The sequence below is a fragment of the Castanea sativa genome, chromosome 7 (genome assembly GCF_040712315.1).
Source record: "Castanea sativa cultivar Marrone di Chiusa Pesio chromosome 7, ASM4071231v1".
NCBI lineage: Eukaryota > Viridiplantae > Streptophyta > Magnoliopsida > Fagales > Fagaceae > Castanea > Castanea sativa.
Window position 1 is genome coordinate 37,735,476 of NC_134019.1, and position 15,534 is coordinate 37,751,009.

The following is a 15,534-nucleotide window of genomic DNA, read 5'->3' on the forward strand; positions in this document are numbered from 1 at the left end:
AATTATAATGAGTTTAGTGAAATGTGAGTAGTCTGACATTACAACAAGCAAGTTTAATTAGTCCACTAATAACCTTAGAATGATCATAAATTCCATTTTTTTGCATGTTGGAAGACGGAATTTGGATCATCTAGGTATACTTAGCAAAGACATGCATACAAGCTTGACCTTGGATAGGGATCAAGACACATTTTCCTTATGGTTAGGTGTGACTTGTCAAGGGAATGACATGATAATAGTAGCTTGGAGAGATTGTGGAAACCATTATTGGGAATGAGCCTTAATGGCGATTAGCGATACACAATTGTAATGGGAGTTCCTTGGCACCATATGAGAACTAGCCTTTTTAAGATCGATATGGTGACACTTGGCACCAAATCCTTGAAAGTGAATTCATGTAACTAGACATCCATGCCTATTAATAGAAGTGTAAGTATTTCGTTTAAAGTTGAAGGGGGGGGGGGGGGAAGAAAGGTGACAAGGCATTATAGAGCTAGCAAATAGATAGTAGAAAGGAGAAGGAATAGAAGAAAAGAGAGTGATAAGAAGTCAATATGATTAATTGTACGATAGATTGAGTTTCTCTCATGTAGCTAGGTAATGTTCTGTTGTGGGGAAGATTGGTTAAGTGGGTCTTACCAAGTGAAACCGTTGTCATTGTCTAGTACTCTTTCTCACCTTTGTAAAGAGAAGGGAATGAGTGGAAGTGTATAATTTTTGTAACACAAACTAACCCAACCGAGACGAAAGCAACGAACACAATAACACTACGTGTTGCCATAAAAAAAATAAACGAAACTTCGCAGAGAACTTACTTAGCAAAGGAGGTAAGCGTGTGCGCCCCCACATAAACAACCAACTCGGTGAACACATTTAAATCATCCAAAAAAAAAAAAAGAGAAAAGAAAAATCAAAATCAAAACAAAAACACGAAGTAGCCAAATACGTCGTATCACATGATATTCTGATCTGATAAAAGAAGCAGTGAAACACACTATTTCAAAACAATTGATGCTGGATTCTTGAACGCGATAATTTCAAAACAATTGATGCTGGATTCTTGAACGCGATTGTTTCATTGTAATATCATATTACATTATTGTAATTTCACATTAATATAATTTTAATACAAAAATATAATATTATATTATTTAGAAAGGTGATGTGATTAAAGTAATATAATAAATTTGTAATATTAAATTATAATAATGTTAGAAAAAAATAAAATAAACCAAAATTTTTAATATCACTTTATCAGTACGATATATTTAGCTTATTATAATATAATAGTATTATTAGTACTCTTTTAGATTTATCAAAATTTCAGTCCTTTCAGCCTTTCAGGTCGGTTTTTACAAATTTATTTTAAAAAGGGTAATTGGGTAAATTGGAACTAATATACAAATATACCAACCTTCCCATCTTTAAAACGAAGAGACTGAGAAATGAGAATGTACACATTTTTATTTATTTATTTTTTAACACAAACCCAAACGACAGCAACGAACACAGCAACACGAAGCAAGGTGGCGGAGCGTGTGTGCCCCACATAATTTTTTTTTTTTTTTAACAACCAACTCGATGAGCATTTATATCATCCTTTCCCCAAAAATTAAAAAAAAAAAAAATCAAAAATCAAAAATCAAAACACGAAGAAAGGCATCAATTCCGCCAAATACGGCGTCGTATCACGCGATATTCTGATCTCGATAAAAGAAGAAGAAGAAGAAGCAAGCAAGCACACTATTATTACAAATCTAAGCTTTTGAAAATCGAATCTCAGGTCAGGTTCTTTGGTTTCTTTCCAAATTCGCGATTCGTTTCATCTCTCACCGTTAATTCTCACATCTTTCAAATCTAATGCAGTAGTAGTGTTAAGTTTTAAAGAAACAGACATGGTGAAGGAGACAGCTTATTACGATATATTGGGCGTTCATGTCGACGCATCTGCCGCCGAAATTAAAAAGGCCTACTATCTCAAGGTATTAATAATAATAACTACTACAATTTCTTTCCATATTTCTAATTAGAGCTCGTGAAGTTTCCAATTCTGGATTTGGTAGTTTGTGAATAGACAGACATATTTTTCAATTCAATTCAATTCAATTCCGGTTTCTCCTGTTGTGTATTGTGTATGTTAAGAGTAGCGAAAACCCCAGGGATTGGTTTAGTAGTTCCTAATGCCTCATGATATCCAAGATGTCTCGACTTCAAAATTACTAACTAGGTCTAGGCGTCCCTTCTTGTAAGTGTGGGACCCCGGACGGAGTCACAACTTGGAGTTATTGGCTAACTTTGCTGCTAGCTGTGTGCGGTGTCTTCGTAATTTGACTCTACTATTTTATTATTAAGGATTTTTGTTTAAAACTTTTTAAATAGCCAAGTTGTTTGTTTTGGGGTAAAATAGATTGATTTGACTTAATTTTTTTAGCTTTATTATTGATAATTTTTATTGTTGGGCTAATTTTTTTGGACTTGTTTAGTTTGTTTTAGATTTAATCTATTAATTTTTATGATGGCCTTTTAGAAAATGCTAAAACTACAAATTTTTTATAAATTGTTAATGCGGTAAGGGATTATTAATAAGTAAAAAGCGATGTTAGTGTGCGAACTAATAAGAATTTGCTACCTCAATAGTTTGTAAAAATGTTGTAAAAATGTGTGTAACTATAACATAACTCTTAAAAGAACTAATGACATTGTTAAGGGGGGGCAAAATGTAATTTTATTGAACAAAATTACTAAAATTAGTACCTATTAAATATACTAATATTTTTTTTTTAAAAAATTTAGGAGGGGGGGGGGGGCCATTGCCCCTCCTAGTCAATATATAGGTCCATCCTTGTGTGGGACGGGGGGGTGTGGATTGTTAGGTGCTCGAAGAGCTCTGGATATGGATAAAGAAAAAAAGAAAAAAGAAGAAGAGTGTACTATAGATTTGGTGTGCATTTGGATGGCAAAAAGGTGTTATGCAGGCTTGTGCTGAGTCTCATATTGTGTATGCGTACTAGATTTGTTTACAATATATAAAAAATTACATACAGGAAGCCTAATTGTGATTTAGTCGCTATAGCAATTTAGCTTTTACATTGTCTTTGGATTGGAGTTGGGAAGGGATAGAAAATGATAGACACTATCCTAAAGGAATTAAGGAAAGGAAAGGAATTTTCATTTTTCTTGTTCACGCATATCGGTTTGGGTTTAGGAGCCCTTGTTAACATTTCAATGTGCCTTGAGCTGTGAATAAAAGCAAATTTGCTTAGTGAAGCCTTAAATTTTACCATTTACCCTAAGCATTTATTGTGCGTTTGGATTAGCTTTTTGCTGATTTGCTAAAAGTGTGTAACGGTATAGTTCTACCTAGAAAAAGTGAGGCTTTAAAATATTTTAAGTTATTTCAGTTGTTTTATAGCTGTCCCATCTTGAATCTAGAAGAAAGAGTCTAGTTGTAATGGTAATATTTTGTATGTTTCTACCAGGCAAGGGTAGTTCACCCTGACAAAAATCAGGGAGATCCAAAAGCTGCTGAAAATTTCCAGGTATGCTTCTAAATTTAAACACTAATGAATAGTAAATTGCTTCTGAGTTATTTAACTTCATAATTGTTCACTTTGTTATTAGTAGGTTCATCTTGATAAATAGAGAATAATGTGAAGACCAAATGCTTTTGTTTCTTCATCGTGTTCTACTTAATTAATATGAATCCCAAGTCTGCATTATCAAAAATAAAGATTAAAGAATGCAATTTTCCAAGTCTATTTAGAATCATTTGGATTTGGTAAATAGGTTATTATATGGAACAAGATCCTCTCCATTTTAATCTTATAATGGAGAGAGTCTATTCACGGTTAAATTTTTTATTTCCTAGATCTAACAGTTTACAGAGTGCTACTTGATTTGAAATTTCAAATGAAGTGGCACTAGATACACTTTTAGATTTGTAATATTTAGGTTGAACCATGAAATGGATCTATTTCAAATGGAGAGTATCCTAATACTTCTTATATAGTCTAGCTTCTCTTGTAATAAATGCACATAGCTTTTTATTAAATCACCTCGATTCTTTACACATTAGAAGCATAACTGAGAAAAAAAAAAAAACTTTCTATTTTCATTTTTTGGTGTTTTCTTTCTTTCTGCTGTACTTAATTTTCTGGTTATGGTTTATGTTAAGGCACTTGGTGAGGCTTATCAGGTCTTAAGTGATCCTGAGAAGCGTGAAGCATATGACAAGCATGGAAAGGAAGGACTATCATCGTAAGTTTATGCCAACTTTTTCCAATAAAGAATTGGGGTTGGAAGGGAGAGGTGGGGGGAGGGGGTTGAAGTTGCTTTGAGTGTAGGTTTAGACTATTCACTCTTCTACAAAAATGGCATGTGCTTTAGTTAGTTGCTAAGCAATGAAGTGATTATGAAAGAAAGCAACATGATCTATTGGTTGAAAGATCTTTTGATGCTTGCAAGAGAGCTGTTAATATCAAAATAAAAAATGACAAATTGACCATAATATTTATCACAAAAAAGGAACCTGAACTAGGCCGGCTATTGGCCTATTGATTATCAGTTGTACTGATTAGGTATCAACTGAACTAGTTTAATGGCTGCAATAGTCATCCCATTTTGAACATTTTTTCAAGTGCATAGTCAGATATGCTTGGACATCAAGCTTTGCCTTCTCCTTGTCAGGAGTATAGAGGAAACATGTGGAACCTAATGACTAGTTTTTCTTTGCCAGGGACTCCATGGTGGACCCTTCAGCTGTGTTTGGGATGGTTTTTGGTAGTGAGTTCTTTGATGAGTATGTTGGGCAACTTGCATTAGCTTCTTTGGCGTCGGTGGACATGGATGAATTCTCACAAGATCCTGAGGTCAATAAGCAAAGAATTCGGGAGAAATTAAAGGTATACCTCTCTAATTAGTGCTCTTAACTCGATTCAATTAACTAAAACTTATGTCTGTTTCTTTATGTGCAGGCATTGCAGAATGAAAGGGAAGTAAAGCTCATAACAATACTGAAAGATCGCCTTCAACCATTTGTACAAGGTAGCAGAGATGAGTTCCTAAATTGGGCAAATTCAGAAGCACGGCGTCTCTCACAAGCTGGTAATTCTATGTTCTATTACTAAGGCAAGATCATCTTAGAAGGGCTTGATGAGAGTGAACTTGGAATTTTTGGCCTCTTTGTACATTGTCAAGCCATTTACAGATCATCCACATGTCTTTTGATTCTTCATTAATTAGCAGAATGGTATCAAGTTTTATCAGAATGATATCAATAGTGTTCTTCTATTCTCTATAGTTACAGTTTTTTGCACACAATAACATGACATATAGCCTGAAATTTTCTTCCTTGTCATTTCGTCCTCGATATTCTCCAATGCATTTTCGAATCTTTCTGAATATCAGATTTGTTGCATGGACCTTTAATTTATTTCTCAGCATGACATTACAAGTAGATATCCTGGGGCTTATCCTGAAAAGAGATCTATTGGTATTTAAACATTTTCAATTTCCCCTCCTCTTCTTTCTCTACTCTTCTATTATTCTGGATGTTTCAGTCATGCTAAGTTGAAGCTCAAGGAATATTGACATTGTTCTTTTCCATTCTAGATTGCAATTTTATTGAACATTGAAAGCTCAAATGGTTTATTTGCGTAGTTTTCTAAAACAAGGTCAATGGATTTGGCAATAAGGCAATTGATGAGTACAAAATACAGATAAATTTTGCTGTGTGATCTCAGAAGCAGGTACCTTATTTTAGGAGTACCTGTTGATCTCCTAATTTAAGATTGTTTTGCTAAACTAATAAAAAAATCAAATGAAACCAGAATGCTTCAAGACCAAGTGAAACATTAGAGGTTTATCAAATAACAAGGCCTAGTGTTATTTATTTCCCTCTCTTCACCAAGCACAAAATCCACAATGTTCACCAGGCCACCTGGATGACCATATTAGCAGACTGAATTACCACCTCTGTAACTTGAAAGACTTATGCTGGGGGCCTAGTGGTTTTTAAAACATTCATTTTTCAGTTTCTAGTCACTTTCCATGTGACTACAAGGGAGAAGTGTCCTTCAAAAATGCATGCAATTGTTACATGCATGGTTGATATTATCATCTGCTCTGTACTTATTGGGAAAAAAAAAAAAAAAAATCTGTTCTGGCCTTGTTTGGTCAAATTTTAAAATTATTTTTCTTGCCTTTTAAAGAAAAAATTTCATGATATTTGCATGTAGAAGCAGCAAAGATTTTCTAGATGTTAAGAAAACAGTACATTAAATTTCCCCATCATCTGCAAATGAGCTCTAGCTCATATGCACTTCCTCTTCCCTTAATAATGGAATGAAGTGTAAGGTCTTGGTTCAAGACCCACAGGGTGCATGTGTAACTTACCAATAAAAACTTTTCTTGACTCCCTGTCACCTATTGCTATTTTCTTTCTCATCTTTGCCACTCTTCAGCTTTCGGTGAGGCTATGCTACATACAATTGGCTATATCTACACAAGGAAAGCTGCAAAAGAAATTGGAAAAGACAAAAGGTATATGAAGGTACCCTTTTTAGCAGAATGGGTTCGGGATAAAGGACACCAGATAAAATCACAAGTGATGGCGGCTTCAGGTACTGTATATCTGCAATCAGGGTTTTCTATTTTGAAATAATATGCTCTATGTCCTGTTATTGTTGAAATTTTCTAATGAACACAACCAGCTTATGCTTTTCTGAATGTGTAGGTGCCGTGTCTTTAATTCAGATACAGGAGGACTTGAAGAAGATGAACCAATCAGAGAGCAATGAAGAGAACCTACTGAAAACCCTTGAACAAAAGAAGGATGCCATGCTTAATTCCCTTTGGCAGATTAATGTGGTTGATATCGAGTCAACTTTATCTCATGTCTGCCATGCAGTGAGTTTAAAATTTTCCTTTCTTTAGCTTAAAATAGTAAATAAGTAATGATGGAAATAATTGACCTCATCCTCCCTTTGCCGTTCACTTCTTCTTTATTTACCACACAAAATTGCAATGTCACAAATCAATGTAGAGAAGTTTTCCTAGCACCCCTTGGTACTAGGAAAACATCAGTTGTTTAGTCCTAAAGGGACTATTTACTATTTAGGAACTATCACAAATATTGCTGACCTGCTAGCTGTTAGAGCCTCAAGTTCAACACTTAAAGCCTTAACTGATTTGTACTTGGGTAGTTCTATTGTTAATGCCTGTGGGAATATAAGTCGTACATCTGGTCACATGCTAAAGTTATTAATACCAGTAGATCAACAGGATGTAATAAACTGAAATTTAAGTGCTTACTGAACTAAAGGTCAAAGAAAACAGGGATGAGGGAACCCAAAAAAAAAAAAAAAAAAAAAAAAAAAAACTCTATTTGCAATTTTGAAGAAATGATTTGTTGACTTTCTATTATGGTTCAGGTTCTCAGAGACCCTACTGAATCCAAGGATGTTCTGAGGCTACGGGCCAAAGCATTGAAAAAGTTGGGCACAATCTTTCAAGTAGGTAGTTTGGATAATATTGAAGTATCTTAGAATCAAATATTTCATTCCTTATTATTTGAAACCTAGTTCATTTATAATTAGTAAATTCTCCATTATTCTCAGGGAGCCAAGGCTCCTTACGGTAGAGAAAACAGCCTGCGACGTGAAAGCGACCTAGCAATAGCCGGTGCTTCATCATCATAGTAATCTTGTCACTTATCTGGGCACCAGTTTCATTTTATTGATGTGTTTGGCATATTGGATGTGGTGGGCTTTGTTTGTGCATCTTCTTATTCATTTAGTGGATGTTGAGCAGTATTTTTTGCTGGTGATTGTATTATATTTGACCTCCCCACCCCCCCTAATGGATTACATCTTGTCCATTTGTAAGATAATGGATTCTTTAGCTAGCATTCTATAAATTCTCGAGTACAGTAGTAGACAATTTAATGACTGAGGGTTCTTATTTTCATTACCAATATTATTTGCGTGTGCATGTGTGTAGGTGAGGGGGATATATTTCAACCTCCAGACTCTAGTATCATACAAGTTTAAATAATTTTTTTATTTATAACTGGAGTAATGTTATTAACAAGGCTAACAAAGTAAAAAATCATGTCAACCCTACTTTTTAATCCTATAAATTATTATATTGCTGTTATGGCACTGAATAATTTCATTTTCAGCAAATATTCTCTCTGTGACTGTGAAACATGGGACTCTAATATGTAAGATGGTAGGACCAAGAATTTTCCAATTTCAGAAACTATTGTTAATGACAAGGCTGAGAAAAATGTGGTTGAAAACTGATAGCAATTTCTCATATGTTTGAGATTCTCTAGATTTTTAGGATCATTGAAGTTCTTAAAATGGTTATTGTTAAATGAATTGTTCAAACTTTGTCACATTTTCAACATTTAAACAAATATTGATTAGCAATATTTTAATTTTAATTTTAATTTTTTTTTTGTACAAGATAGAATTTCTACTCTAATCTAATCTAAGTGTATATGTGTGTGAAATTTCTTCTTGTAGACTTGAATCTTGACCTTTGCCCTCCACACCCCACAAACATTTATACTTGTGGAGGGACCATCGCACCAAGGGTGCGCGGTGTTTTAATTTTCATTCAAGATATTGATAATATAATAAAAATTTAATCGGACTACTATTTTAAAGGATGTTAATCTAAGTTCATGATATTTGTTGGTTTTGATTTGACATTAAAGGAATGCAAACTCATCAAATCACACTTTAAAGTGATTTACATTAGTTTTTGACTTTGTGGCTTCTTCTTGGGTGGTTATATCATCATGAGCATCATTATACCTTCTGGAGCAAATTTATGATCTTAATCCGTTCTAAAACCAATGAGTAAACCTTATCTTATGCAACTTGGGTTATCATCTTGAGAAAGCGTGGAAGACTCATAATGCAAGCTGACTTAAATAAGATAAAGCAACAAGGCCATTTGTAATTGCATGATAAACTAGAAAATTACAATGGAGATTGACAGCAGCAATTTGCTTCTATATATCCTCGTCCTGTGGCTGTGGGTGAAAAATCTATGGCAAATAGCATCGACGGCCAGGGGATGTATGGAATTGACATTGACAATGACGTAATTTTATCAACATGGACCTAAGGGATTTATGATTGACTATGACATTAAGTTTGGTAACATGGGGATGGAGCCCCACTGAGAATTTCAGCACAGAAAAGGCCCGGTCCCAACCCTTCTCCTTTTTTTCAAAGAACTTTTTTTCAAAGAAAGAGGGAAAAAGAATGGATCGCTTGCTTTGCTTGGATAGAAAATTAGGAGAATAAAAAATATTGTATTTTCAATAATGAGTGTTTGATAGAGGATTGGGAGGACAGAAAAGTAGGAGAATAAAAAATATTGTGTTTTCAATAACGTGTGTTCGATAGAGGATGGAAAAGTGGAAGTACAAAGAATAAAGTCACTATTATGCTCTTATTATTAAAAGTAGATGGATGAAAAAGTTGGGTAATTTTGTACTCTTCTTTCTATTACCATTTTCTCTTTTCTTTTCTCCTCAATTTGGAGAGAAAAAAAATGGACTCGGGTGGAAAACTCCATCCACCTTATTTTCTTTACTCTCTTTTTTCACTTTAAACAAACAATGAAAAATCACATTTTTAAAAGTTTCATCTTCTCCTGTTTCACTCCAACCAAACATAGTGTAAAGGTTAAAGCCATGAGATAAACCTAGGATCCATAAAAGATAAACTTAGGGAACAAAGATAAATTAAAATGAGACTAATTGTTTGCAAACTAACCTCAACCTTTTAAGGGTAAGTACACTAACTTTGACTTATTGGACCAAAAACATTTATAAAAAAAGAGAGCAAAAAAGCAGAGAAAAATAAAGAAGATATCATGGTGACTAGGGCACCTCTAATTTCATACACTGACTAATGATTGTTGGATATCTCTCATTCAGTAATTTTTTAACATTTAAATATTTTGTTAAGCAATTGTATTCTATTTTTTCTATTTCCATTCCCCAATGGATCTTCATATTATTTCTGAGCTCTCTAAGTTTCGCTTTGCAGGGTCTCTGTTCAAAGGAATAAGATTTTTTTTTTCCTTTTCAAATTAATATATTTCTACTAATATGCACTTTTATTCTAGTAAATGGTTCTTTCGTCTAAATTAATAAATGACCATAACAACTCCTAAACGCTAAAACCCTTGTAAATTTACTCATAATTTTTGTTAATGCAACACATTTGTACATTGTGTAACTCTTCAACAATGTTACATCATTTAATAACTTCTTAGAGGATTAATATTTAAAAAATTTCCACCATTATATTACAAGTTCTTGTACTTCTTAACATATATATATATATATATATATATATATATATATATATATATAACAAATTTTAGAATTAATCCTATTAACAATTACGAATTTAATATTGTGAGAGAAAAGTTTCATGAAATCATCTCATAAGATACTTTTTATTAGATGTACATATGTTGTGAGAGACGTCTCATAAAACCTTCTTATAAAATACTTTTTCATGGTGACAACTATCAAAGGCATAAACATATTCGGATAAAAGATATTAAAGGAGAAAACGTAAGATGACTATTATATTGGAAATTTAAGAATGATTTTATATACATACACACAAGAAGAAGAAAAAAAAAAAAAACAAACAAACAATGATACGACCAAAAAGTAAGAAAAAGAAGTGGAAAAAAGGTAACATAATTCACTTTATTGGATGCCAACCTTACAAAATCTAAAACTTATTCTTGAAGATGATTGTTAAAGTCATCACAAATTAATCGGGTTCCACACAGGATATTCTTTTCCAGGAAGAACTCAAAAAGAGGAACTTTTGCAAAAGTGCCATGTTTTCATCCTTTGGCATTCTTGTAATGACAAAACATCACAATGCATATAATTTATAGAATTACCAAGACTTGTTCAAGATAAAGACATAGACCTTAACCATTTGATCACATAAACCTAGACTAGTCCAATTTGGCCTTCAACATTGATTGGTGTTTCAAAAATGAGCCTACCACTAGGGATTAGAATGACCAATTATTGAATGCTGATAAGAAGGGAAGGTTTAATTGAATAAGGGGGACCTGTCCTAACCCCCATTTTTATCAGAAAAGAAAGCATGGATAAGAGTAATTTAAACCTCAAAGTGTTGCTCTTTATTCTCCACCATTGTCCATTTAGTGGCATTTGGTGCGTGGTCCTTGTCGTTGACGATAATTGACAGCACTAGTCATCCATAAAAGCTATTTTATGCCAACCTAATATGTTTTTTTAAAGCATAGCATAGTGTAATAATCCACTAATCACACCAAGCATGCTTTGCAAGTTTGCACTGCACTCCTTTCTAGGTTGTATAACTGAAACCCAAAATACAATTCTAGCCTCATGCATACAAGATTTTGCATATTGAGAGGCACATAAAATTTTATGAAAATGATTGCCGTAGGTGCTTTAGTTATTTTGTGTTGGGATTTAGATTTTGTTGATGAATTTCTGTCAAAATGGGTGTCAACTAGGGTTGTAATTATTGCTTATTAGTTTAGTTGAAGTGTTGAACTAGGACTTGAACTCACTAATAAGTGATCATTGACGTGCTGAAGTTTTAGATTGCTGCAGAGACTAGTTTGTTCCTGGTGGAGATTCTATAGAAGAGATCAGAGTTCTGAAGTTGCTACAGTGGGAGGCAAACAAATTGTTTGCTTAGTTACATGTTGTGTACATCAGCAAATTTTTCCTTTTTGTTGAGAAAAAGGGCCTTATTTATTGCTACTTGCTAGAATAATTGTTAAAGTATGCTGGAGAGACCAAACTCCCAGAGAACAAAACCAATCAATAATAAATGAGCACTATATCCAAACCACTGAGGAGAAGCATCAATACAAATTGAAAAAAAAAAAAAAAATCATCGAGAATGCACCTGAAAAGCACGTACTGGATCACTCAGGGGAACCACTAGATCCAAGAGAGAATTTTAAGTATAAACTGTTGCTTTGAAGATTTGTTCAAGAGATCCTCCATTCTGCCACTGAGTCCTTTCATTGATTTTTACTATATATTACTGTTTTTGTATTGTAGTGATACTCTTGTGATTGCTTCATCATTATGTTTGGTAAACTTTTACTAATTAAATTGGTTCAAGTGATAATTAATCAGGTTACTAGGTCATTGGATCATAATTACATTTTCATCATGTGCACCTTATCGTTATCCGCCTCCACAGAATTAATTGAAATTATACAATAAGACAACCCCCATTAAAATCTATCTTGAATAAGCTTATTTGGAAATGGAAAATATCATGACTATCACCTTGGTCTCTTTGGCATCAGCAGAAGTCGTTTCACTTGGATGCCACAGATTGCAATACGCATGGGTTTTGTTTCTGGTACAGAAGTTCCTATAAAAATGGAAAATGCCCTACCTTTGAGTATTATTCCACTGAAATCAAGAAAAAAAGTTGTGAATATCAGCAAACTTTGGTTCTTTTTATAAAAGTGAGGGGTATTGAGATAATTTCCACTAGAGGCCTTCTTAATTTAACATATCAATAGTGAATCCACTAACTACCTAGACTTATTGGTGCCCAACAAAAGAAAAGTGGTCTCCTTTCCCTTTTTGTTTGAATTTTTAACTAAAAGAGCATAAAGGCCCGTTTGGTAAGGCCCGTTTGGTACGTGTGTTTAAACAAAAAATTTCAAATTTAAAAGATTTTTTGAAATACGTGTGGGTGAAAAAGTGTGTAGAACTACATGAAATATTGTTTAAAAACTAAAAATTATTGTTTGAAATTATGTACCGAACACCCCCTAAAACTTACATTATTTATAATTGACTGTCAATTTCATTTTTCTCTCTGACGTAGACTCCCTAGCTAAGTAAATTTCAAGCTCCTTATAATGAAGAAAGGAAAGCATCATTTGGTCTGCACTCTTGCATGAGAAAACAAAAAAGCTTAACAATCAGAAAACCCAAAGTTGCCTAGCTAACATGGGTCTCATGCTGCTCAAGAAAGTCAGTCTTCTCTTCCTCCTCATTATTTCAGCATCACTCTTATCAACTTGTCTTGCAGGTGGGTCTTTTTAACTCACTCGCTGCAGCCTTTGGTGCAAATTGTACTCACTGTCACAGCTTTTATAAAAGAAAGTGTTCCAACACTTATCAACAGCTAAAGTTTGCTTATTAGATATATAAAATTAAAGAACAAAAATCTAAATAGATTATGTTTCTATCTCTGACACTCACCATGTTAGGGTGTTAAGTTGTTCATGAAAAGTTTCATGGGCTTGATGCTAATCTTCTTTACTTGATATGGTTATTACTAGTGCAAAGCATGTGAACAAAATAAGCTGTTCTTGCTGCATATCTACTATACATTAAAGCATGTCAATTTTTTTATAAATATGCATGGCCAGAGAAGAAGTTGACACCATTTATATGCTTGACTTGCCTTTGCAGGCAGAGATTCCAAGTGGGTCAGTAAGTTAGCTGAAGAAGCCGATGCAATTAATGAGGTTTGTAAAATGATTATAATAAAAATTACTTACTCTTCATCTCTTATTTCCATTTTTTGGGGTTATTGTTTCTTTCTGTTAGCCATTTCAAATGGAGAGGCATCTTTTCCCTTTCAAATGATGATCCATGCACTATCATAAATAAGCACCAAGTGAGGATGTAGTACTGTCATAATTGGTTTGAAAAGTTTGCCTTTCTCTGAGAATTTGCTGACTAAACTTTTTGGTAGCAATCATGTAAAATTACTTTGATGAATAGCGTCCTCTCTTTCTCTATCTCTCTTTTGTGAAAAGCACAACACACATGTCCGCAGTTGAAACCTAAAGATCAGTATTCTTGCACAATAGCTTCCCTTATTAATTGCCATATTTGCTAATTCATTGTCTGATTTTTACTGGCTAGGGAATACCACAGAAACTGTTACACCACGATGAAGAGAAGAGTATCCATGAAAGGCTTCTTAAGGTTAACACCAAAGACTATGGAAATTATGATCCAACACCAGCCCTTGTTAAGCCTCCTTTCAAACTCATACCCAACTGATGCATGGTTTAGCGAAACAGATTGGCAGAATCTGAGTGCTAGTACCTAAATAAATGAAGTAGATGATATCCACTACGTAGTAGAATTATGTATGTATTTTTCTATATTATATTATATGGCATATAAAAACATACGTACTAAGTTTTGAACCTTTATAATGTGTTATACAGCTTCTTTATCTTTAGAAGAGTGGATGTGTCAGATTTAGTTAAAGTGGCATGTTTTATACTAATATTGAACTACATGTACTGGATTTTATGAAATGTGTTATGTCCACTAATTCCTTTTGTTTTATCAAAAGCATACCATAGACCAAAAAAATCCCCAAAGTTATGATGGGGAGTATGAATCTTCGCAAAACATATACATTTGTACTTAAACTTCTCTTATGGGAGAACTTAATTTGAGATCTTTTAAAAATTATAAGGTAAATCCACTAGGGATGGCAATAGGGTAGGGCAAAGTTGGATTAAGGATGTGACCTCTCTTCAAGAGGTAGGAAAAACTTGCATGGGACAAGATCGGGATGGGTTTGAGATAGATTGCTATCTATAATGAAGTGGCGATGCTAATTAAAAGCAACAAAAAGTAAATATTTTGGGAGATAGTAATAATATGTACAAAAAAATAAATTAGAAATATGATTTGTATAAGAAAATAATATAAAATTTAGGCATAAGTGCAATACATTAGGTTTCCATAGTGTATAGTAGTTGCATGTATTGACCAATAAACTTTGATGTGCGCGCGCGCACTTGCATCAAAATATACTAGTTTATAAATTTTTGTTTAGATGCTAATAATATGATAAAAATTTAAACCACTTGTTTAACAATAAATGGTTAATATACAGTATACTAATCCTTAAAAGAACCATAAACCAAGGTGCTTAATATCATACACTTTCATTGCGTTGTAAACTTGTAATAACTAATAAGTACTTAAGGTTGATTATAGCTAAAAAAAAGCACTTAAAGTTGATATATAACTATCCTGGCGGTCACCATTCTAAAGAAGGCTAGCTCAAATTTACCCCTATTTCTTAACAAGCAAGAGGTTAAGCAACACTGAACTTGGCATGATCAGGCTTTGTTGCAATTCGGATTGGCATTGTTAGTTAAAAAAAAATGGCGTACATGTTGAAACACAAATCATGGCATTATTTTCCATAGCTTATAACTTTTTTGGGGTAACCATGTAATGACATAAACATATATACATGAGGTATTGCTCCTGATGGGAGTTAAAACACATAAATAAACGTATACACCTTTCATTATCAACACCAAACAGTTTAAATATGTAAACTTGCATGCATCTCCGGAGTTTGGATTTAGTTGTTACAAGAACGAGAAACTATGACTGTTTTTTTTGAAATCAAAGGAAAAAATAAAATAAAAGACGTGGAAAGAGAGAAGGAGAGAGAGCGGAAGTAA

General features: G+C 33.4%; 2 protein-coding genes across 4 annotated transcripts; both read left to right on the forward strand.

The window, feature by feature from the left end:
- The first annotated feature begins 1,596 nt into the window (after nt 1-1,596).
- Nucleotides 1,597-7,972, forward strand: LOC142643564 (chaperone protein dnaJ 10-like). Of its 2 annotated transcripts, none has more exons than XM_075818245.1 (10): nt 1,597-1,783; nt 1,867-1,982; nt 3,480-3,539; nt 4,175-4,257; nt 4,736-4,901; nt 4,974-5,103; nt 6,462-6,620; nt 6,734-6,906; nt 7,431-7,511; nt 7,617-7,972. In XM_075818245.1, the coding sequence occupies exons 2-10, from the start codon at nt 1,896-1,898 to the stop codon at nt 7,695-7,697; spliced, it is 1,020 nt and encodes a 339-aa protein (XP_075674360.1). In that variant the 5' UTR covers nt 1,597-1,783; nt 1,867-1,895; the 3' UTR covers nt 7,698-7,972. The 2 variants fall into 2 exon arrangements, with proteins under 2 accessions (XP_075674360.1, XP_075674361.1); XM_075818246.1 differs by having other exon boundaries at nt 1,731-1,788.
- A 4,920-nt stretch (nt 7,973-12,892) lies between these two features.
- LOC142643699 (protein CASPARIAN STRIP INTEGRITY FACTOR 2-like) lies at nt 12,893-14,311 on the forward strand. Of its 2 annotated transcripts, none has more exons than XM_075818404.1 (3): nt 12,893-13,112; nt 13,499-13,554; nt 13,958-14,311. In XM_075818404.1, the coding sequence occupies exons 1-3, from the start codon at nt 13,031-13,033 to the stop codon at nt 14,096-14,098; spliced, it is 279 nt and encodes a 92-aa protein (XP_075674519.1). In that variant the 5' UTR covers nt 12,893-13,030; the 3' UTR covers nt 14,099-14,311. The 2 variants fall into 2 exon arrangements, with proteins under 2 accessions (XP_075674519.1, XP_075674520.1); XM_075818405.1 differs by having other exon boundaries at nt 12,909-13,112; nt 13,970-14,311.
- Nucleotides 14,312-15,534: the final 1,223 nt, after the last annotated feature.

Bases quoted from the DNA above. Each gene is read 5' to 3' on its own strand.
- LOC142643564 (XM_075818245.1), top strand. From the start codon at position 1,896: ATGGTGAAGGAGACAGCTTATTACGATATATTGGGCGTTCATGTCGAC. The intron at 1,983-3,479 runs GTATTAATAATA...TGTTTCTACCAG, and splicing joins AAAAGGCCTACTATCTCAAG to GCAAGGGTAGTTCACCCTGA. The intron at 4,258-4,735 runs GTAAGTTTATGC...TTTCTTTGCCAG, and splicing joins GGAAAGGAAGGACTATCATC to GGACTCCATGGTGGACCCTT.
- LOC142643699 (XM_075818404.1), top strand. From the start codon at position 13,031: ATGGGTCTCATGCTGCTCAAGAAAGTCAGTCTTCTCTTCCTCCTCATT. The intron at 13,113-13,498 runs GTGGGTCTTTTT...TTGCCTTTGCAG, and splicing joins CTTATCAACTTGTCTTGCAG to GCAGAGATTCCAAGTGGGTC. The intron at 13,555-13,957 runs GTTTGTAAAATG...TTTACTGGCTAG, and splicing joins AAGCCGATGCAATTAATGAG to GGAATACCACAGAAACTGTT.